Here is a 24499-nt window from a genome sequence, read left to right on the forward strand (position 1 = left end):
ACCAGCAGTCTGACTTTAGCCATAAAATTACATCTACCTCACAGACATAAATACATACAAATCCATGTTTTAGTCCTGCACCACACGTGAAGAGTTTATAAAATCACATATCGTACTCAGTCCTGTAAACCCGTGTTTGTAGTCATAAAACACTGAATCAGAACAAGTATTAAAACTCATAAACACACTCAGCTGTGAATGGTTTCGTGTGTCGGATATTATATAAATAAATATGTTGAATTTACATGTAGTCCTCCGTAATTGGAAAATCCAGAGTCTATGAATGTGCCATGACTGAGTGAATGTCCTCCAACAATACAGGACATGTGAAAACAGCTCTGATAGAAAAGGAAAATGACAAACAGGAAGTTTTAATCACACCAAACAAAGCTCCATCTCTTGGGATGTGTTGCAAGGCAGGAAGAAAGACTCTAAGGTGAGCCTTGTTAATGGACTCTACACCTCGCTGCTGCTTGGTCCTGGGGCCATACTACCTAAAACATGTTTCTCTGTTTTTGTCTAACCTCACTTTCGCTTGACCATGTTGACTGATCACGTCGAACGCCTTCTTAAAGGCAGTGATGCAACTTCTTTCTGTGAGAAGTGCACTGGCAGACACAAGGAGCACCCTGGATGTGTCTGGGCCAGTTGCATCATTTTGAACCATTACACGCTTGCAGGCAGTTTTATTAACTTGGAGAAACTACTGCACCTAATCAGGGAAAAAAAAAACATACACCATATAAAGCTCCAACAGGGTTTAAAAGAAAGACTCTGCTGGTGCTGGTGCTGGTAGAAGGCCCTTCGAATGAGATGAACAATGCTAACATAACTATATTGTGAAAGGATGTTTAGCTGTAGTGACTATTTCTCATATTTTGTGAGTATTTCTCATTTCATTTGAATGACATGATGTGCAAAGACGCCGGTGCTTACATGTAAAAGTGTACAAGTGAAGTCGATCATTGCTGTAGTTGTGTCATTAAAACGTCTAAAAGGTATTCCTGTAGGAAATACTCCCCTGTGGCTGTTTTAATCTCATACATGCGATCGTTGCCATTACGCGCCCTCTTATCTTCACCTCTTCCTTCTCTCTAATGAACCATTGTAATGGTCTGATCATCATCATTACCGCCGTTACCATCCCACGCAGCTCCGCTATGGAGAAGGAACAAATTCCTGTGTTAAAAAAGAGAAAAAAAAAAAAAAACGATATGTGGATATCCATCACAAAAATACCACCATTAATCTTCTTTAATAACAATCACAGTGATGGGACTGTGAATGTGGAAGAAATGTATTTAAGTTATTAATCAAATGTTGGCAGCGGCTGTCTCCAGACCCGCCACTCTGAGAATGAAGGATAATTTAATAACAAAGAGGGAAAAGAATGAAAAGATAATTGAACTGTTGTCACTATGTATGATTTAAACCTACTTCTCGACTTGAAATGTCTATCACCCTATTTTTATTTTTTTCTCTTTGTGCACTTTAGTTTTACTCCCTGAAAAATACAGTCTCCCAGAAGTTCTTTAATTAAAAGTCACTCCGTGGAAACCAATTATCAATATATACGGCCGGGCCAATAAAGTGTGTCATTACATCAGGTAGTGCAAATCTAAAGGCCCCGGGATGAGCTTAGAGATGAAGTGACTTTTGATTTAGGAGAAGAAATGTTATTAATTCTCTGTGTATTTCTCTCAGACAATGGCTCATGGTTGTAGAAGTAACACCGGAGACAGTCCTGAAGATGATGGGAGTATTTAGGGAGCTAATATCATTTATAATGTTAAAAAAGGTAACTACAAAGATTCAGTGTTTCCTACAGAAAATTATTTTTCTCACGATGAAACAGCCCTAACAGAACCTTGGCACTCTGAATTTCAGCCAATAAATGAATAAGCACCTTACGAATTACATCTTTTACATTTAATTTTTACACTTAAAGCTGCATCAGTTAAGTTTTTGGCCACCAGGGGGCAGCAGAACAAGCTTAAAACACAACATTTTATCATAATTATCACATCATGCACTATATTGCCAAAACTATTCACTCACCCATCCAAATAATTGTATTCAGGTGTTCCAATCACTTCCATTGCCAGAGGTGTATAAAATCCAAGCACCTAGGCATTCAGACTGCTTCTGCAAATATTTGTGAAAGAATAGGTCGCTCTCAGGAGCTCAGTAAATTCCAGCGTGCTGCTGTGATAGGATGCCACCTGAGCAACAAGTCCAGAAGTGAAATTTACTCGCTACTAAATATTCCACAGTCAACTGTCAGTGGTATTATAATAAAGTGGAAGCGATTGGAAACAACAGCAACTGGGGGATGGCAGGCTACATAAAATGACAGAGCGGGGTCAGCAGATGCTGAGGTGCATAGTGCACAGAGGTCGCCAACTTTCTGCAGAGTCAGTTGCTACAGACCTCCAAACTTCATGTGGCCTTCAGATAAGCTCAAGAACAGTGTGTAGAGAGCTTCATGAAATGGGTTTCCATTCCTGAGCAGCTGCATCCAAGCCATACATCACCAAGTGCAATGCAAAGCGTTGGATGCAGTGGTGTAATGCACGCCGCCACTGGCTGGACTGGAGAGCAGTGGAGACGTGTTCTCTGGAGTGACGAATCACACTTTTCTCATCTGGTAATCTGATGGATGAATCTGGGTTTGAGCATACCAAGAGATTTTGGACAATTCCATGCTCCCAACTTTGTGGGAACAGTTTGGGGATGGCCCCTTCCTGTTCCAACATGGCTGAGCGCCAGTGCACAAAGCAAGGTCCATAAAGACATGGATGAGTTAGTTTGGTGTGGAAGAACTTGACTGGCCACAACCTGATAGAACATCTTTGGGATGAATTAGAGCGAAGACTATGTGCCAGGCCTTCTCATCCAAAATCAGTGTCTGACCTCACAAATACGCTTCTGGAGGAATGGTCAAAAATTCCCATAAACACACTCCTAAACCTTGTGGAAAGCCTTCCCAGAAGAGTTGAAGCTGTTATAGCTGCAAAGGGTGGCCCAACATCGTATTTAACCCAATGGATTAAGAATGGGGTGTCACTTAAATTTATATGCAGATGAGTGAATACTTTTGGCAATATAATGTATTATAAACATGTTATTTACCGTTCTGTTTTGGTGTCCAGAAAATATATCTAGCTGCAGAATTATTTGTATGTACATTGTCTGCAATTGTTTGGTGCCAGAAGCATAGGGTGGATTTATCTAAGATTGTTTTTGGCCTGACAACGTGAGCCCATAGTGGATGTAGCTGACATCGATTAGAGCAGAATATGCGTGCTGGAAAATCAAAACTATTAGGCTAAAAAGCTCTGTGGTGCTGGAGCAACTGTTGAGTGAAAGCAACACATTTTACATTGCATACACTCATCTAATCCATTGCCAATATAAAAACACTGACTACTGCTTCTTTGTTCCTTTTGTTTTCGTTCCAGCCCGTTTGACATCACTTGTCCCCGGTCTGATCCTGGTCGGACAGATGTTCAGCCTCTATATTGATTCTATAATTCAGAGTCAGTTCCTCTTCGGGATAAACATTGTTTGTGTCCCTCCCAGTTCCAGCCATCAACAGTGGAGACTGCTTTAGACTCATTAATATTTATAGGCTAACACTGGATTTTACAGGCTGACCTGTCACTGCTGTTGTAACTGTTGCTGTAAAACTGCATCTTAGATGCAGAAGCAGTCCCTTCACAGCTGACTCTTGGCACAGCAGAAGCAAAGAGGTCCTAAACACACACATTCACACACACACTGTGTCTTGTAGTGATTTAAGTTGCTGCTCTTGAAGTGGAAAGAGGGGATTTTAGCACAGTGTTAGTGATCTGTCTGCATTGTTCTGTGTGTGTCTCTAATACTGCCGGGTTACTGTTAACATACCGCTCTGAAGAATGTCCTCTACATCTTAATCAGGCCAATTTCAGATATTTCTGCTGTGGTTTACAACCCTTTACCTCTCGCTGCCTTGTGTGTGAGGGGTGATCTTACCTATTAGGATGGGAATTGCTTTCTTCTTCAGTGACACTGTCTTCAAGGTTTGTGACCATGACAAGGAAATTGTCTGTGTTATGGAGGGGAGCGAGGCTCTCCTTGTGCCCCGATGAAAGACATATGCTGTTAACAACTTCTGCTTCATCAGATTTGTCGGGCAATTGAGTCCAGTAGCCTTCCCTAAGATTAAGATGCAAGCTGCGTACCTGTGGCTGCTCTTCCCGTGAGATAACTGAAGCCATTTTTTTCTGAGATGTCCTGGTCTTATTTGTGTAGCTCTTGATCACAGCTACAGACTCAAAAGGTTTCACAACGCCCACATTATGGAACAAAACAAATGTGAAAAACTGGTTTGAATCTGCTGCCGCACAAGGAGTGGACATTACACAATCCTGTAAGGGAAGGGCTCAGAGTTGTTGTTTTTTTTCTGCTAACGCCCGGTTGGCGGATGTGAGGTGATGGGTCCAGTCAGTCAGTATTGTTGCTGCTGATGATGTTTACATCTACAGTGCTGCCACTGGACTGACCCACACTGCCAGCAAGCAGGGCTGCCAATCAATCAATCAGTCAGTTGGCCAATCAGCAGATCATCAGCTCATCAGCATCACATTCTCTTATGTGCACACCTATGCAAAGAAGTAATGACCTAATTAGAGTGACACTCGTGCTTTCTGGCAGCTGTACTGGTACAGTCAATGAGGTGGCTCATTGTGATGAATGGACGGGCAAGGACTTTCCCCGGTGTCATTCTCTCACGTGCACCTCTCAAACATTTGGGTAATTAACTCAAAAACTTGTGCTCGTCCGCCGAGATGTTTCACATCCAGGCAAAATGAACTGGAAATAACTCCAACAACCTACAATGTTCTGCCAACAGGTCACACTATCAAATCATCTCGCACATCCTTGAACTTTTTCCGCAAGATCAATTCTTAAATTTGGGAAACTTATTTCCAGCTAGCTTGGTTTCAATGACACCTCTCTGTTGGCTGGCAATAGTCTTTGGTTCGGACTGAAATGTCTCAGTGGATTGTTTCCTATGAAATTGTGCACAGATGGATAATAAGACTTTGGTGATCCATGTACCTTTATCATGTGGCCATATCAAATTTGGTGTTCCCCTGACCTTCCCTCTAATTCACCTAAAACTTTAATCCATAACCAGGCAACTCAGCTATACTTACAACCGATTATTTAGCATGTTTGGTTGTTTTTAGCATTAGCAGCTATTTGGTGTAAGCTATCATTTTGTGCCTGTGGCCTAAATAATGACAGTGAAGGTGGTATCTCATAGAGATTTAGCTGTAGGTATATTTTAAACATTAACAAGTTAAGTGAAATAACGTCGGTAGCCTGTATTAACATTCTGCAGTTAGCATTAATTAATTAGTGTAGGCTATAAATTTAGCCACCTTTACTGACATATGCGTAAACAGTATGAGTATCTGCTAAACATTAGCATGTTTTAACTATGGCCAAATTAGCATTCTGATAGCATTTAGCTCAAAGCACAACCGATTATTTGGCATGTTTAGCTGTTACTTTTTGGTTTTTAGCATTAGCTGCTATTTGGTGTAAGCTATCATTTTGTGCCTGTGGCGTGAATAAAGACAGGGAAGGTGGTATCTCATAGAGATTTAGCTGTAGGTATATTTTAAACATTAACAAGTTAACTGAAATAACTGTGGGCAGTCTGTATTATTCTGAAGTTAGCATTTAGCTCAGTGCACTGCAGGACTGTTCTCCGTGGGTACATGTTAGCATGTTAGCATGCTTACACCTATGTGGAATTAGTTGTTCCTATTAATTAATTCATCTTATTTTAATTAGTGTAGACTATAAATTTAGCAACTGTAAAACAGTATGAGTTTTAAATATGGGCAAATTAGCATTCTGTTATTAGCATTTAGCTCAAAGCACTCAGAGCTGCTCCCCCATCATGAAGTAAGAGCTGAAGGAGACGTTTGTCCAGATAAAAAACCCTGAATTGTCTCCTTAACGCACTTTAAACCGACGAATTAACGGAATCTCCCCTTCATCTGACCGCTCTGTTTTGTCTTTTAATAGGAAACCATATTGGACTTCACACTCAAACATTTACTTTTAGACTGTGGGCTGCAGCTTCTGCTCGGCATTACAGCATGGACTGTGTGGATGACTCACACTGTATGTCCTTCTACATTTGTTTTGGGACTGAATGACTGTCTCTAAACAGCCATCAAGCCTGTGATGCCTATTTATTTAGATCGTTTCTCTCTGATTGGCTGAAGTCAGTGCCGAGGTCATGTGGGCATTGAACTGATTGCAGTTCGCGTAGGCTGGCATGCCACCTACACAATACATTCGTTTTAAATAAACGAAGTCAGATGCATAGTTTTGATTTTGCTTGGTTGGCTGTGAGGAGGGATGTCGAGGAGTCCGGTCAGATGGCCTGAGCTGGATGTTTCAGCACCACGGACAGCACACAGCCTCTCCCTCCTCCCCCTGGTGTTACTGCTGATGCCATGTTTATGATTAGGAGACAAATATCCCAACACAAGCAGAAAATACGCAGTGATTACGCATGTCACTGTGTATGTAGCTCATGCAAGGGGCCTGATATCTGCAGGAACTGGTTAAAATTGGAACTGGAATCGGAGTTAAATGATCTCATCACAGAAATCGTGAGCACAGTTTTACCATTTCCACAAATTAAATTCCTCCCAGTCGCTGCTGCCAATGATTTTACTACGAGGCTGAGGGCTTTACGGCTGCGTAAAGCAATTAATGTTCCTGAAAGGCAAATTATTTCTGTCCCTGCGGGGAACTGTTTGTTGATCACCAACCAGAAGCCGTACACCCACCTTTCAATTTGACACCACAAGGGCCACAGTTAAAGAGTTTGAAGGCCTGGGGGTCACTGGTCATTGGTCAGCATGGACCCTCAAGGCTCTCCGGTTGAAGCAGCACCCCCTCCCCTCCTTCTCTACCACAAAGACACCGCACATCATTCAGCCCGGCGACTTGGCGGACAGCAGGTGAAGCTCTTAACGGGAGAGAAAAAACTTTTGGTCAGAGGAGCGCTTTTTAAAGTCAGCTGTCTGGGCTGATCATTGACTGCGTATGGATTATCGATAAGTGCACAGAGGAAACGCGCTGTTGCCATTAATTATTTATATATTCCCGTAAAGCTGCGGGGATGCGAGAGAGACGCAGCAGCGGCGAGGATCGCCCGCTCTGAACCGGAGGAGTCACCGGCAGATGATGTCCCAATGTGAGAGTGCTTCCAGAGGAGACGAAGGAGAGGACGAAGGAGGATGAAGAAGGGGGGAGAGGGATCGAGAGCGGCAGAGGTGGAATATAATGAAGTTGAGTGGGAAAGGACTGTGCACCGTCCTCTCCGGCACCCTCCTCTTCGTGTGCGCCCTGAGCGAAGTTGTCGTTGGATTAAGATGCGTCTCGCTGGGATCTACGGTGAAAGCGCATTTCCACCTCGGCTCAGCGGCAGGGGCTTTCTACTCCGGGCTACTTGTGGGAATCGGGCAGGTCCTGCTGGGCTCCGCGCTGCTCTGTTGCATGGAGAAGCCCGGCTGCAGGAATTTCTTTCTCCTCGGTGTTGTGGTCTTCTTGTTGGGAGTCCTCACTGCCTTCTCCGGCGCGGTGGTGGACGGGGACACGGCTTCTCTGGTGGAGAGGAAATATTCCCATTACTGCTTCCACTCTTTGATTGTGAACCCTGCCTGCGAGCAGCTGAGAGATTACCAGCGGACTCTGGTGATCTCCACTGTTCTCAGCACATTGGAGTGTCTCCTCGGGCTCATCAACCTGGTGATCATCAAAAGGTACAAAGCAGCGCAGTTTTCTAGGAGCAGACAGTGTCAGAGGCAGAGCGCCGGGGCGATCATCTTCAGCGAGGAGCGGGACTGCTCCTCGGCGGATTTCCAGCCGGTGTCTTACATTAATTTGGGTGTTTTTAATGTGTTTGACGAGACAGGTGCCGAGGTGCAGTGCGGGGGACACCCGTCAATCGAGCTGCCGGGATACTCGCCCACGGACCCGGAGCTCAATCATTGCTTCCCTTTCTCCTACCCGATCCCCAGCGAGCTGCCACCCGCATACGAAGACATTTTCCCCGTTGAGGCATGCAACACATAGCCGCTCTGGAGCAGCAGCAGCGCGCCCCTCTGCTTTGACAATCAATGACTTTGTGCTCAAACGACCCCACTCCTATTCTTCTTCCAGCACCACCAACAACAAAAACAACTAGTAAGTTACACAAGAGGACAAGAGCAGTGGATTTTAATTCACCTGATTCCATTATGATATTTTCTTACATCTGCCTAGTAGCTTCTATAGTACATCACCAGTCAGACTGATGTAGATTTAAAAAAAAAAAAAAAGCAAAAAAAAAAAAAAAAAGATCAAAGTGATACAAGCCCAGACAGTGCAGCCACATCAAGGCCCATAAACGCAACAGCTTGCCAGTATAACAAAAGCAGAGTTTGTGTTTTGAATGTTTGCTGTTAACGTTTTTACTTGTGAATAAAATGTGTGTTTAACCTCATCTGAAGCTGATGCCAGTATGGCTTTTGGAAACCTTTATAACGGTGTGTTTAGTCTAAAAATTCAAGACTAAAGTTTCCTTCTGAACTCAGAGGAGGCTCAAAGCTGGAGGGAAAAGAATGTATATCACGTTTACTGTGTTTATTTTATTACTCGGGAGCCATCAGTGGTCTTATAAGCAGTTATTACCTAATTTGTAATTCATTATCAATACTGGCACATCATCATCACCACCATCATCATCATCTTGCTCATCACGCTGAAATGTTAAGAAAGCGACGACTCCAAAGAGCTCAGCATGTTACACTGTGTGGTGTCGACTTTAAAGGCACGCTCCAGTGATCTATTATTACACCGTCCTAAAGCTGGGGGACGAAACAGAGACAGAGCTGAAAAAGAATGGGTGAAATCCAAGGAGCAGAGGGTTCAGTATTCTGACTTTAAGTCTAGACTAGTATGGGTCAAGCTCCAAAGACACTGGATCCTTCAGCTTCCAGAATGTTTCCCTTATTGTAAAAAAGCAAAAACAAAAAACAACCACAACCTCAGATAACCCTGGTAACATCTTTATTAAACCAGACTTTTTAAAGTATCCTATGGGGCCCCAGAATTCATGATGCAGCTGCTTTTCCAGTCCCCATGAAGACTAAATGTGTGCAATCACCTGAATGCCCTTCTATGGATTAGTTTTGTCAGAAACACAAGGCTGATAATGAGCATTTGAGATTTCAGTGGAAGCAGGAGGTCGGAGGAAGCCTGGACGCATGGAGCTTATTTGTATTTAAAGCAGCAGAGGGAGGTAATGATATAAAATCCCTCATTTTAGAGGATCTTTGGTGCACACCCAGATGGGCCAGGCTGTCCAGATATAAAACAGATTGAAGGTGGTAATGCACTGTTTCCAATTTACAAGACTCACACTGTGCAGAGCTGCTTCCCATATTGTTCCGTTTGATGCGACTTGAAATAATTTTCAAACTTCACCGGACACAAATGACCACATCGATTGCACGGATCCTCCCTGGACCGTGAAAGGCTTTGCAACCTCACTGCTGCTAATTTCACTTAACAGCCGGAACAGTGACACAAGACAAATGATAGATTAGGCTGACGTTATTATGTGCCCACCTTTAGACGGCACCGCTCCGAGGTAAATTAAATCGAAATGGTCCCTTTTCCCTCAAATTAAAGCCCTCAGATGAGCATCCGCGGCTGAATGCATTGCTTAGGGCACTTTGACGAGCACACTGTGATGAACAAACTTTAAGAAGTGCTTCACTGGCTCAGTGTAATAATCATCCTCTTATCCTTTTCAAAACGTTATGATGACGCTTTCCACTCACTCTTTCTGCTTAGGTTGGGATTTGCGTGCCAGGGAGAGAAAAAAATCCTGCTCACTTTTCCTCTCTTGAGTTTCCTGCTTTTAAAAAGAAAGAAAGAAAGAAAGAGGGAAAGAAAAATGCTATAACCTACGACGACTAACTCAGCAACGAACCAGAGAACAAAAGAGGTCTTTGGGGAGCTGGTGTCCTAAAAGTTTCATAGAGAGTCGTCCAAAGAAAGATGCAAACAAAGCTAATGGCATGCCTCTGTAGAAGTCACCTGCTGTGGCTGGGCATCGACACAAAATCTGAACAGAAAACAAGACTTCTGGTTCAAACGAGATTATTCTAGCAGCTCAAATGAGGCTGCTGACCTGGAGTGCAGACATCCACGTCGGCAGTCTCACACCAGGTTTAATGATTTATCTATTCGGGATCTGTTTGGGTGTTTCTTATTCTTATTTGCACGTACCTTTTAGTACTAATGCCTTCTGTCTTCTCTCTTTGCTCTTAACACCCGTGCCGGGAGCTGGCGCAATAAAGCAACGTTGCTTCTGTTGCATATTTGTTATCATGCATGGGGCTTGTTACTTAGGAAAACTGGTCTGATAATCAAAGTAGAAGTGGCTGAGGTAAACAGGGATCGTCTGTTTTTGCTTAAATGCTTTTGAATGACATCTTTAGGAGGATGAATGCAGCATTTAGATGGTGAAATAAAGTCTGAATGAAGCTCCAGTCTGATGGTATAAGATCCAACTTATTAAATCACAGGACCCTCAGTCTGTCTTGCATTTAAAGTTATTGGATGGAAGGTGTCTCACGCTTCCATTTTCTACTCGGTTGTCTGATTTGATGTTTCTCCAGAATACACAAGGTCACATGTGACATGCAGTCGCTGGTCAAAAAAGTCAAACTCTGCACAAACATCACAACAAAACATGGAGTAAATTGCAGATTATATAACACAATCATGCAGACTCCCCCAGACTAACATTTTCTGACATTTAGTGATAAAATCCATTGCACTGATAACACTGGGGGAAATTATTTGGCACATTTTACTTCCGAAAATATGATTATTAAGTAAAGCTTGAATGGTATTTAAATTATCAAGAAGTGATTGAGGGAAGAAGGAGCTGCGTCGTCCATTCCCCTGTTAAGATCTCATAGCACTGTAAAACCAAACGGCCATATCAGTCCCATTTATGCAAAGAGCAGTTTAATTTGGGCAAATAAAAATCCGCTCCGTGATCAATGGTCAGAGTGTGCCAAAACCCATTTCTAGAGTGTGTTATAATGGTGAATAAGTCTCTCTGGCAGTGGAGCTGAGGCTGAGGATGCTTGGGCAGACAGCTAGCGACTTGTCACTCAACGTGACCATGTTATATGTACGCTTGTCATGAACAGGGAATTGGCTGAAGAGGCCCAAAACATTTTTGTACCAGTGCTATACACATGTTAATTTCTGCTGTTGGACATTTTAACACGGAGGTCTTTGGGGATTGACTCACTGCTGGAGCCAGCCTCAAGTGGTCATTCAAGGAACTGCAGTTTTTTGGGACTAGCGTAGCTTCATTTTTCAGGCCTGGAAGTTTCTGCTGGATCTAAAATACCTAAAAGTACACAAAATACTGGACATTAGCTCCAAATCTACCATCAGGAAAATTATTCTTGAATCAAAATATTCTCTGGTAATTACATTAATTACATTTTGCTAATATAGGTAAGCTACTTATTGACAGGTTAAATTCTATACATTAAAAAGGATGGATGTTACTCATTCATTCATTCAGTTTCTGTAACTGCTTGTTCTCTCGAGGGTCACCTATCCCAGCTGTCATCGGGCTAGAGCCGGGGTACACCCTGGACATGTCTCCAGTCTATCACAGGGCTAACACAGAGAGACAGACAACCATTCACACTCACATTCACACCCACGGCCAATTTAGAATCACCAGTTAACCTAACCAGCATGTCTTTGGACGGTGGGAGGAAGCCGGAGTAACCGGAGAGAACCCACGCAGACACAGGGAGAACATGCAAACTTCACACAGAAAGGCCCCAGTCGGCCGATGGATTCAAACCCAGAACCCGATGTCTCTAGTTGCAAAAACAGTAGCCTGGAAGCCAAACCGAATCGCCACAAAATTTGTGTGGGGAGGAAACTGGAGTCTCTTCCTTGGGAACTGATTATGCTCTGGCAAAGATCTGCTGAGCCAGTCACATTGAGGGCTTCATGCGGTGATGGATAGGAGAGTAACAGCAGCGTAGTCGTGCACGTCATCCGAACTCTGTGGAGTTGATTTTGTTTACAAGAAAATGTCAGAGAAGCAAGATGTTTAGATTCCGCTATCTTTTGTAAGATACTGGCAACAGAACGGCTTTAAAGGACAAACAGTTGACAGTGATTATTTGCGTCATATCATTTGTTGCTCTGACTGGTTGTAGGACTATCCAGTTGCATGCAGAGGTTTGGTTGGACCACTCCCCGTAATGAAATCCAAATGGCGCGTTACCAGATTCACATTGTTATCTGACAATAATAAAACTCTGGCTACACCAGGCTACAACCTCTGTAAATATTTTCACAACTGTATTCATGGTCTCAGCCACTACTTCCAAGTAATTCAGTGCAGTTGTTTTGTATTTTGAGTTAAATAGAAGATAGAGCAGGGTGTTCTTTAAGGCTTTAAGGCGTGGCGATTAAGCAGTTACTGACAGTCCTCAGGTTCTCAGTATCCATCCCCTAATTCTTCTCAATCTCCACCCTCTTGTAAAAACAGGAACACAGATGTTTTTTTTTTGTTTTTTTAGTTTTTTTAAAAAATGGCAACGACCAAAATGCTAAACTCACTGATTCAAAACAGAAACCACAAAGCAGGTAGTGACAGTATTTTGTACATTTTGGTATAGTCGCTGTTTCTTAAGTGAAGGGCCTGAATACTCAACCAACACTTCACCTTATAATACTACTACATGGCTGTGTGAATGGCAATTATCAAGTTAACAAACAAGCTAAATTACCCCTAGCACCTCTATTTACTGTATGTGTGGCTGTGATGCTTCTTTCTGTTCATCCTGACTAAAATATAGCACCAAATAAATAAACTTTCAGTGCTAAATTATTATTCTCTGCACAAATTAAACAGTTCCTCACATTATGGTAATTTCTCTACAAAATGTTTTTATTTCCATAAACACGGTGCCACCGTTGAGGTCAGACTAAAAGAAACAGTCAATTTAGCCCGACTCATTTTCCCAGCATGTTTCACGGCGTCGCTGTGTTTAAATATCAGCTCCATCAGACGCAATTAAGAAATGACAAAGTGCACTCGCCCTCGCGAGGCACAGAGGGAAAGATTAACTTTCTAGAAGTCACCACGGCGGGAGCTGTTTATAACCTGCTGTCCGTCGTGACAAATGCGTCTCGTACATCTCCGCGGTCGTTAACAAATGTCACCTGCGTGTTCACTGGAAAGGAAATCTGAGATTGCGCCATAAATCTAATCAGTATTTATACGGGAGAGTTCACTGAGCCTGGATGCTGCTTTCAGCAATTCGCAAACAAATTTACATTATGAGGCCGGTGCAGCAGGCCGGTGACTTCTACCGGCGGCCTGCTACAACAGGGGGGTTTAGTAGGTTGCTTTGTGGCACCTTTAGTGGAGATTGACCTGCTTTTGCAAACCAAAATCTACCCTTTAACATCTCATGATTTAAAAATGTTTCATGTTTTTTATCATAAGTTTGTGGCCACCTCTAATCTCTGATAAAAAGCACAACAGGGTGGATGTGTGTGAGGGAGTATCTCGGTTAGCGTTAGCATCTTAACCGTTGCCTCTGAAGATGGCTCATCATGATATCCTCCCTGAGATATAATGAATTCCTGCTGCTTCAAATGTATAAATGATGAGTAATTGCACATTTCTTTTAAAAAGCCAAGACATGTCAGGCTGTAATGTGGGGCAGTCCATTACCTTAAGGTCTATGTTCTCTGTTTCTCTCCCTCTCTCCTGGTGGCAGATCCTTTGTTGGATAGCAGTGCTGCATTAGTGTAATGACAGCCCGCAGCTGTGGTCACACAAAGTAAAAAACGCTGACTTGCATCTCAAAGTTCCTCACTCCGAGGAGTACAAGGGAGGGTTTCTGCACAAGTGATTACTCTGCAGATATTTGGATGAATGATGTTCACGGACAGGAGTGTGCTGCCCCGAGGCGAGGAAGCGCAGTGTCTCTGGCGCCACCTGAGACCTGGTTAGACAATTAGCTCCTTAACCTGCGTAATAACTTTCTAAATGTCGCACTGACACTTGTGCAGGTGGTCACGGAGAAAATAATAGTTGTGCTGCCAAGATAAGCGCACAGGGCTGGTTGACACACACACATCAATCTTTCATAAACTTTCCGCTCACCATCTATTCGTCCGAATGTATGTCAAGGACAAAACTGCTAGTCATACTTATGGAAAAAAAAATCAATACCCCCTAAAAGCCTTTCATTAGAAACTTATCCATTTGCCATGTGCTGCTGCTGCCAGAGGAGGTTCTGTCTGGAAATGCTCCAGTGGCTTTTAAAACCCAGCTCTGGGCCTTTCCTGACAACAACACACAAAAAAAAAATGTGGTTCATTCCGAGCAATTAGACTCACTTGTTCCAATTTTCTCAAAAGCTTGATTCCTCCTCGTGAACTCTTAATTTATCGTTTGAAAGTTTCTGATTTTCACATTTCCTCACTGGGAGAAGCAGTGTTAGAGCCGATGAATTAATAGCTCCATGATCATAATCAAAAACCATTTACGCTTTGGCTTCGGTTAATGAAGGAGCATTTATGTGTGTCAGACAACTGAAGATAGACGCGAGCTCTTTCGCTGTATACTTTGCCACGATTGCTGCAAAACCACTATTTGGACACCGAAGCTACACTTTAAAATATGTTCATTTTTATTGCACTATATAATAAAATGTCAAAGCTAATGGTAAAGTTTGTCAGGTCTTCTCGACTTGAGTAGTCACCCTCATGAAACCCAGCCTCACCTCCATGGTTTACTTCACCCATAGTGGCATCCACTTGGACTTCTTCCTCTCTCTTCCTCCACAGAAACTTTCTACCTTCAGATCCAGGTCGAATACATCTGAAAATCACACGTCTCCGGAATCCGCCGCCTTTCTCCTTGTGTTCTTTTTCCGAAATTTAATCCCAGCCGTCTCGTTCTTTGAGCTCATGAATGGTTTCTGCTGCGTCACCCTCCCCCCTTGCATCCTCCTCGCTCGCTGATCCCATTTCTAACGGTCTGTGAACCAGCCCCAATCTGCTAATTCTTGTTGCTCTCTGAAGCGCTCCTCGCTGCTCCATTTTTACTCACAATTGCACGGCCCGATCTCCCGCTGATCATTTCAGGCTCGCGTGTGCCAACCTGCAGTTCTCCATAAAAAATCCTCCATTTCCAAACACCTTTTGACTTTATACAGACTTGTGGAGGACAGGAGAATATTTCTTTTTTTCTTTTTTTTTTGCTGACCTTGTTTGCCGTTCTTTGTGCACACAAATAATACTCGACCTTTTCTCCGAGCCCACTTCACTACTCTTTGCCATTTTGCAGCTGCTTTTAACTAACCAAGGTCATTTATAGTGGACATAGAAAGTCTCTAACCCTTAATGTGACAGGTTTCGCTGGCAGAGAAGCCGTGGGTTTGGTTCATTACATGAATGATGAATAAGCTGCACAGAATTTGACATTCAGAACTGGAACAAATACTTTCTGGTTGTTATTTTCTTGGGTATGCTCTCTCACACTTCATTTATTTTAGTGGAAAGTAGTTGTTGCTGAATATGTTTTTTTCTTTTCTTTGGGTCAAGTACCATCTATCTTTTTAAGAAATTACTTTGAACTGTAGTTTGAACCACAGTCTGTATCAGTGGATGCAGTTTGCCCAGTTATAGAGATGGATCTGACATGAATTGGTTATGATTTCTTAGACAGCACATAACAGTGTATTCCTGTTTTTTATTTATTAATGTGATTAAATGGTTTTAAGACCGCTACGTCCAATGGAAGGTTTTCAATTTTCTGTCAAACGACAAACATCTAATTGCTTAATTGTCCTGGACGTCTCTCCGGCGTTGGCTCAGAGTGTAGCTTGCGAGTTCATTTTCAACCTTTGAAAATAGTTTAAGAAAAACAAAGCCAACAGAACGTCCTCTTACCGGAGCAGCTTCCAGCCACAGTCATTTGTCTCAGTCTGATGTTATTGTTCTAGTGATAGAGAGGGATTGTAGAGGAGTTGGGACGAGCTCTCATGTCCAACAGATCCAATTCTGTGACAGCTAAGAAAACAGTCGTTATGATGAAGACAATATGGTTTGATTAAAAGCTTCAGAAACAGCTAGTGAGTGCTATGGTTGTTGAACAGTAATGGTGATTTCCAGCAGATTTCAACCTAATAGTTTGTATCCGAATAAAACATCTACAGCTACAGGGTTAACGTCTTATTTAAAATGTCTCTTACTGGAGGGGAGACAAATGGTTCATTGTCTTCTTGCAGGATCACAGGCAACTTTGTAGTTCTTTATCAACGACTCCATGGACATCATAGTTGGTTCATCTCTCATGGCGACCTGCTGAATGAATATTTAATGAATGCTCTTCCTCACCGTTGCTATTTAAATGTAATTTATATTCAGCATAAACCAAACTTTCTGTACCAGATGTCTGTTTGCTCCATTTATCTGTCAATTAATGACACAAACTTTGCAACAACACCGTTTTGTCCTCCCACTTTCAGGCCTCGTGGTTGTTCGGTGCAGAAATGCCCTGCTTGGATTTAAAAAGTTTGTCTCAGCCCAAAAACAAGCAAAACTCTGAGTTCTAATTTGTACATCACCTGAGGGGACTTCATCATATTCGTAGCGATATAGTAGGCCTACACACCCACTCACACTGTCACATTTTGTGTGTGAAACCTGTCACAGGACTGGAGGTCCTGAAGGTGTCCGGTGGTTGGCTTGTCTAGACACAGTTTGGTTGTCCAGTTGAGTCTTCTGGCCAGGGGGACAAAGTTCGGAGAACGAAAATGCGTCTGGTCATCTCTCAGTTCAAGCAGCAACTATCTCATTGTAGACGACTGACTGCAGAGAGGAAAATGGGCTTATAATTATATAGAACATTTCTACCTGTTGGTACTAAAACGCTTTACAGTAACAATAACACATCCACCCATTGGGTACATGTTCACACAACCTGGTAGCAACTCAGGGTTCAGTGTCTCGCTCAGGGACACTTCACCGTGTGGTTCATGTACTGGAGATCGAACCCTCTGGTCTGTGGACAAACTGAAGATAGAGTCCTGGTCAACTCTGACGTTAAAAGTGTCTTAAAAGTCTTAATCTCAAAATGAATGTGCAAAAGGCGGCACAGTGGCGTAGTGGTTAGCACTGATGCCTCACAGCAAGAAGGTCCCGGGACGAATCCATCGGCCGACTGGGCCTTTCTGTGTAGAGTTTGCATGTTCTCCCTGTGTCTGGGTGGGTTCTCTACGGGTACTCCGGCTTCCTCCCACCGTCCAAAGACTTGTTAGGTTAATTGGTGATTCTAAATTGGCCGTAGGTGTGAGTGTGAATGGTTGTCTGTTTCTCTGTGTTAGCACTGCGATGGACTGGCGACCTGTCCAGGGTGGACCCCGCCTCTCGCCTGATGACAGCTGGGATAGGCTCCAGCATCCCTCGTGACCCTTCACAGGAACAAGCGGTTACAGAAGACGAATGAATGAATGAATGAATGTGGAAAAACATTGGTTGAAGCAGCAAATGCTAGCAAGCTTTTCAAGCCATTACACAAAGTGTAAAGAGAGCGATATCATGAAGACGTGGAGAAGTACACGGCCAAACTCTAATGAAGTGAGGACAATACTAAGGATGCTAAACAAGAACAGCATGAAATGGTCCAGACCTCGTGGAACTCAGAGTAAAATTGCTGCAGGAACAAGAACATTTTATCTAGAAGGCCATCGACCTTGTTCCCTGTAAAACAGCGGATGAAGGCACCAGCCAATAATGACTGCACAGATTTCATATAACCTCCAGCTGCAGGAGCTTCACAAGCAGCTGCTGCAGCTGGTCCTCAGTCTGGAGACTTGTGGTAAAGAGAAAAAGATCCCGTCAACTGCCAGTGGTACAGAACTGACAGCCACTAAGAGCAGCAGGGTATAGATGCTGTTTCAGATCAATAGAGATCAACATGACATGGGGGAGGAAGCTGCCAACCAGAAGGACAAAAACAGACTTCTGTGGGAAATAAAGGGCATTAAAGGAGAACTCAATGCTGAAGGGGCCCTCAAAAAAAAAAAAGGCTGATGCTGAGCACTAAAGGCAAATCAGCGCAGAAGAAAGCGGAGCAGCAGCCGTAGATCCATTTCAGTGGGAGAGAGGCGACTGCACGCTCCAGCAAATACTGAAGGAGAAACAGCAGAAGTGGTCTGAATTGGTAAATAGACAAAAGGTCCGAAAAAAAAAAAAAAAGAACGGCAGCTCTTCGCGTGTAGAGAGATCTCACTTGTCATAAGATGCCCTCCAGTGTGTACAGATACACTAGCTGCACTTTCACAGAGAGCTTCTTGTCCATTTTTACTTAATAGAGAGTAAAACTGATGGTTTTCCTGCCTTAGGCGGAGATCAAAACCTGATCTGGTAGCGGAAAGTTGGTCTGGAACCTCCTCCATTGGGAAGTAAGTCCACGAACCAGAGGCTTAGCGGTTCGATCCCCAGAAAGGGCCACATGCCAAAGTGTCCTTGAACCCCCAGTTGCTTCAAGAGTCACTGGTGTGTGCTTGTTTGAGCGAATGGGTAGGTGCGTCTGTGACTGTGTGTACTTGCTATATAAAAGCAAGGCCATTTACTATAAGTAAGAGTGATGCAGCCATCTGAGCGCTGTGGAGTAGAATTTGTTTGCAACAAAATGGCTCTGATAGGTTGTAGGACTATCCAAGTACATGCATTTTTCTTTTCTCTTTATAAGTTGAATAATCAGATTTTAGTGGTGTGTTACCAGACTATATATCCTAATAGAAACTGAGTACTGAGTATGATGCCAGGCTAGCTTTTTCCTCTTCTGTAACCGCTTGTCCTGTGAAGGGTCGCAGGAGGGTGGGGGGCTGGAGCCTATCCCAGCTGTCATTGGGCAAGAGGTGGGGTACACCCTGGACAGGTCGCCAGTCAGATCGCAGGACTACAATTTGTCTTGTTCAGCTTAAATGCTTAAATCGTAAATGTGTCATAAAATTGCCTAAATAAGCAAAAACTTTCTCTATACCTCTATATGATTTGTACTTTGTGTTTTACCCTTGTTAAAAACTAAATTGGCTGTTTTTCAGCAGTTTCCCTACTTCTGTCATAAAGCCAGGTCAAATTGAGAAATTTCGGGTGGAGAGATTTTTTTTTTTTAGCAGGGCGTAACTGATGCCTGATGCGTAGCCAACTCCTGGCTAATATGGTGTGATAAGTCTCTTCATACTGAGAATAACTTGAAGTGCTGAATGTGCCACATTTCTCACCTAGAACGTCTCCAAGAGACACGGTGCAACATTATTCTGGCTATAGTAATTATAGAAGTGTTCCAAGACTCACCTTCATATATATATGTTTCAAACTTGGGACACGGTCAGACCTGGAAGAATCTAAAGAATGAACTTGATGCAGACGGTCAAATACAGTCCACAAAGGGCTAACATGCAGCTTCTCCACCGCTGTGCACAGGTCAGCAGCAATTTCATGCAAACAGCAAGTGTTTACCTCCAGGCTTCTTTACGAGCGGAGCAGAGTTTTAGTGAGCTGGATTCCTCTCAGTACCTTGGAACAGAAAGTGTGAGCAGAGACGCAGTGAAGGGAGAAGGGAACCCCAGGAAGCGTCTGCTGCCACCGAGTGAGCCGTGCGTCAATCAATAGCTCCCGCAGCGGCTCTGTTTTCAGAGGGAGCCAGCTCTAAACTTGCCATAACCTCTTTGGCTCGCTGCCATCTGCCACTTAGCAGACAACTCCTGGAGCTTCAAAAGGGTGGAGCGGTGCGGCAGAGGTAAGGTCGCTTTCACAGGGGGAGCTCCGACTCAAAGACGCAGCTTCAGTTCAGCTCTCTGGCTGCTCTGCTCCTGTAATTAGTTCTGTGTTTTCTGCTGGACGGCCAGCCAGCCAGCCAGCCAGCCAGCCACGGCTAGCTCTGCTCACATATGAAAGAGGGATGAGGGACACACACAAAATTAACATGCAGTCCAACAGCATACACACTGAGGAGATGAAAGCTGCTTACTGATTTATAAGAGCAAGATTTATGCTCTTTCACATTCGCACAAACACGGGCGCCCAATGATTTAAAGAGACATTATAGTACAATGAGTTCTTACAAGTTTTTTGTATATTGCTAAGGCAAAATAACCGGTGCATAAAAAGCGTGTGGATGGCTGCTTTTAGATTAGATATGGGACTTTTTAAGGACACAGGAACTGTCGGCACTAGTCAGAACCGGTACAAAAGAAAAGAAAAATCCATAAGTAATCAGAAGGCACACAGAATTTGAATCCACAAAAACTTTTAACAGTGAAAGTGAAATGAAGACACAGAAGACCAAGTGGCCAGCATGATTTAGAAGTGGTCAGTTCTGTACATAGACTGTATATAAATATGGACAATGTGTCCTCGCTTCGTTGCTCCCGACCACACTTCCTCCAGACTGACTTGTGTTTTCATTTAATTAATATTACGCTCTGTTCTTCCTCTACCAGTTACAAGGAAATGTTTGATTACACACTGAACTTTTTTTTTAATTTAATTATTTTTTTTTTTTACAACTCTGACAGTTTCTATAGCGTCTGTTAAAATGAAACTTATCCAAAAAATTGATGCTTGAACATGCATCAACATTATATTGTCCACCTAAAATTACAGATACTATTCTTGAAATTAATGTGACGTGTATTTTAGTGTTTTAGTTCGAGCCAAGTCCCGCCCACTAACATGGAGGAGGCGGAGCTTATGACCTATACTGCAGCCAGCCACCAGGGGGAGCTCTACTTGCTTTGGCTTCGCTTTTGAGGAGCAGTTCTGCCGTCCATATTTATAAAGTCTGTAGTTCTGTACAATGTTTTCAAAATTCTTCCTGTTCTGGTTTTGAATGACAAATACTGACTACTGCCACCTGCTGGTATGAACAGTTATTTCCTCTCATGTAGCCACGATGCGCTAAAAGCCACAACTTTTTGGCTGTGAGGCAACGCCACAGTCATCATTTGTTGCTTCTTTAATGGTGTGTATTTAGTCCTAAACATGCATCCACTGGTTTAGGCTGCTTCAAAACGAACCTTTTAGCAATATTAATAGTTAATTTTTTGCACCTCCTGAAGGAAAATCTGGTTCTTTAGCTTCTAAATGCCTCACTGTAATGACCAAGAGTTTGATGATAGCTGAATCAGACGATCAGGGAACATAAGAGTCTGGTGGTAACACCCAGTGGGTTTTCTGTTCCAATCAGTCACTCAGACTTTATTTGTATAGCACTTTTCATACAAACAACACACAGTAATGCCACCTGCACGCCCACCCCTCCCCCAACACAGAAAAACACACACACACACACAACTTAATAATCTGTGAAGCACTACAAATAACAACAGCATTCATTAAAACAAGAGCAAGGACTGTGGAAACGCTATCGCAGGTGAGGAAACACCAGAGGCTGGAAAAAACAACAACAGCAGCAGCACGGTAAAATCAGTCAACAGATGTAAACTCCAAAGTAGCAGAAATGAAATAAAACATAAAAGACCACAAAGTGGGGAAATAATAAAAATAAAATAAAAAAAGGCAAACAAGAGAGAAAGTGATAAAAATTACGTTAATAGCAGAATAAAGATGCCAACTACTAAAAAAAAATAAGAGCGATCAAAATTTTAAATAGTCAATAAATACATAGTTAGGGTTCAATCAAAAGCTAAAAGGCTGAAAAGGTAGCTTGAGATTGTGAACTGATTTCATCTGATGCAGCGATAAAAGGCCTCACCGTGGGGTTTTGTTCTAACTTTGGGTACTATTAAAATTTCACTACCAGAGGACCTGAGGGTTCTAAGAGGTTCATAAGATCCACTGATCCCTCACCACATATAAGTACTAACTTACTGTATTTGATCAAATATTGATATAAAATACTGATAATACAACTACCGATACCACATATGATTCAACCCACTGATCCTGCTAATCCCCAGTATCGTTAGTATTCTAAAGCTTTGGAGATTATAGATTTACAATTCAGTCGGCAAGAGGAGAAACCAGACTAAACATGAGCGGGAGCGTTTTAGTATTCAGCTCCTCCAAATGCAATAGAATATAAGAGACTATAACTAGAAAGAAATAGGAAATTATGATTTACTCTCCAAATAAATTTTCAGATTCCAAGGACCTAATCTCTCTGCACCAGGTCTGGAAGGGATCCGGGTGCTTTTCTTTCACAGACTTGCCTGAGGTAAAAAAAAAGTGCCAGCCAGATGTGGGGGTATTCATGAGCTCCCAGCTGAGCGTGGGGGAGTTGGAGTTTGTCCCAGGTTTCAGAGAGGAAAGACTGTGAACGGTGCCTGTGCCTTACACGTGCGCACATCACAACATTTAGATTCCTCCTTGAGTCCTTCAGGGGCCTTGAGAGACCGCTGCCCGAGGGCGGTGCCTGAGTGTTTAATTTGGATGTCTACCTCCCGTCACGTCAAAAAGGTCGACAAGGCTGTGGGTTATGAGAAAGCATTGATTGTTGACGCACCTACAGAGTGGTGCAGCACACGGTCAAATGAGACGAGCTGCGATGGCAACACATAAATCCTCCGGTGAGAGAAGTTGTCAGAGGAAAACCATTCATAACCACTGACTGTATATAAAGATTGACAAATCCTTCGTGACTTCACCCAAAAGGATTCCCAAAGAGCCTTTTTGAAGCTCAGTGCGTTGGCTCCGGCCGTTGCCATCTTGGCAGTTCCTGACTTCATCTAATTCTTGGCAAATTCAAAAACTTGGAATTGAGGCAGGGACTTGCTAGAGCTGAGGTGACCTAAGCAGACAGCTACTGACCTGAGAGACCTCACACTATCACCCAAAGCATCCACCCCCTTGATAATGTCCACCGATCAGCCATAACATTATAACACTGTGTACGTCTCCCTTGTGCCCGCAAAACAGTTGTGACTCATCAGAGAATGGACATGGGACTTCTGAGGGTGTCCTGTGGTGTCTGGAAAGAGGGTGTTGTTAGTGGGGGGCCTTTGGGTCCTATGGGTTGAGGGGAGGGGCCTCTGTGGATCATCCCACAGATACTTGATCAGTTTGGGATCTAGTGAATTTGGAGGCCAGGTCAACACCTTGTGCTGTTCTTCAGGTTTTTTTGAGTTGTTGCTGAACCGTTTTTGTGTGTGTGCCTGTGTCGGGCTGCATCCTGCTGCTATCATTGCTATGGGGTGGGGGTGTCTGCTCTGGTGTAGGTGGGTGCTACATGTCTAAGTAACATCCACACAAATGTCAGGTCCAATAGTTTCCCAGCAAAACATTGTATTGTCACAAGATGATCAGTGTTATTTACTTCACCTGTCATCGGTGTGTATAACGATAGCAAAATCTCCATGTTTGGGATGAGTCTGGTGAGTTAGTCAAGAAGTACCTGTGGCTGAACTTAGTTCTGGAAGATGCAAACCATCAGGAAGCAGGGTTTTACCTCCTCTCTGAGTGTGTCTGCTCGGCGACACTCGGCTGCACATTCGTGATGAAAGGAACCAGCCGGACCCGTCCGCCAACATACAGCAGACCCTGGGGCAGACTCACAAACCCTTGGGAGAGATTACATATTCTTTTCAACCTGTGAACACTTTAAATAGCCCAGAGTAAGCTGCAGGACATGGCCACGAAAAGGTCAAAACACTGACTGCAGACAGATAAAGCGGCGGGAAGTAGATGGTTGGACTGAACCAGGGAGATTAAAGTAACATGAGAGAGGGAAACCGAACAAATGAAGTGAACAGTATTTTAATTGAGTCACAAAATGATCTGCGCCATGACCGTAGGCAAAATTAGTCGAGCTGGAAAATAAATCCAAAAATTAAAATGCAACTCTGCAGTAGTTGCTGTTTGTTTTTCAAGATCTACATCAAGCAGTGAATGCTGAAGTGAGAACAACTACAAGACACCCAGATAAATATGTGTCTAAGCCGTTTGGTTTTGAACAAACATTTTCCATTAAAAACTAAACAAACACATTTTCCTCGGTGCATCATCACTTTGGAGGTTTTAAGTGAAACTCCTACTCAGAAGCAGCATGGAATGTGTGGTTCCTCTAATGGTGGCATTGAAGTCCAGCTCCTGAAGGCATGAAATAATTATTTAGTGGGTGGATGGCAGATAGAAGGACGATTACTAAATTATCATCCTCCTACTACTATTCTGCACGTCAAGATACACTAGGTGCACTTTCACAGATGGTTTCTTGTCCAGTTTTACTTAGTCAGTAGGAAACTTTGACACGAGAAACTCCAGTGAAAAGTGCATCATATGTCATCCATCCTCCAGAGCAGGCTGGGCCCGAAGACAGATGGCCTCCACCCAG

At 43.2% G+C, this 24499-nt stretch overlaps 1 protein-coding gene across 1 annotated transcript; it reads left to right on the plus strand.

Annotated features, from left to right (window-relative positions):
- Positions 1 to 7272: 7272 nt before the first annotated feature.
- Positions 7273 to 8151, plus strand: tmem271 (transmembrane protein 271; the record flags this gene model as incomplete). The annotated part of the gene is made up of 1 exon (XM_084549190.1): positions 7273 to 8151. The coding sequence occupies exon 1, from the start codon at positions 7360 to 7362 to the stop codon at positions 8149 to 8151; it is 792 nt and encodes a 263-aa protein (XP_084405316.1). The 5' UTR covers positions 7273 to 7359.
- Positions 8152 to 24499: the final 16348 nt, after the last annotated feature.

The sequence above is a fragment of the Chelon labrosus genome, assembly GCF_963514085.1.
Source record: "Chelon labrosus genome assembly, chromosome: 8".
In the NCBI taxonomy this organism is placed as follows: Eukaryota; Metazoa; Chordata; class Actinopteri; order Mugiliformes; family Mugilidae; genus Chelon; species Chelon labrosus.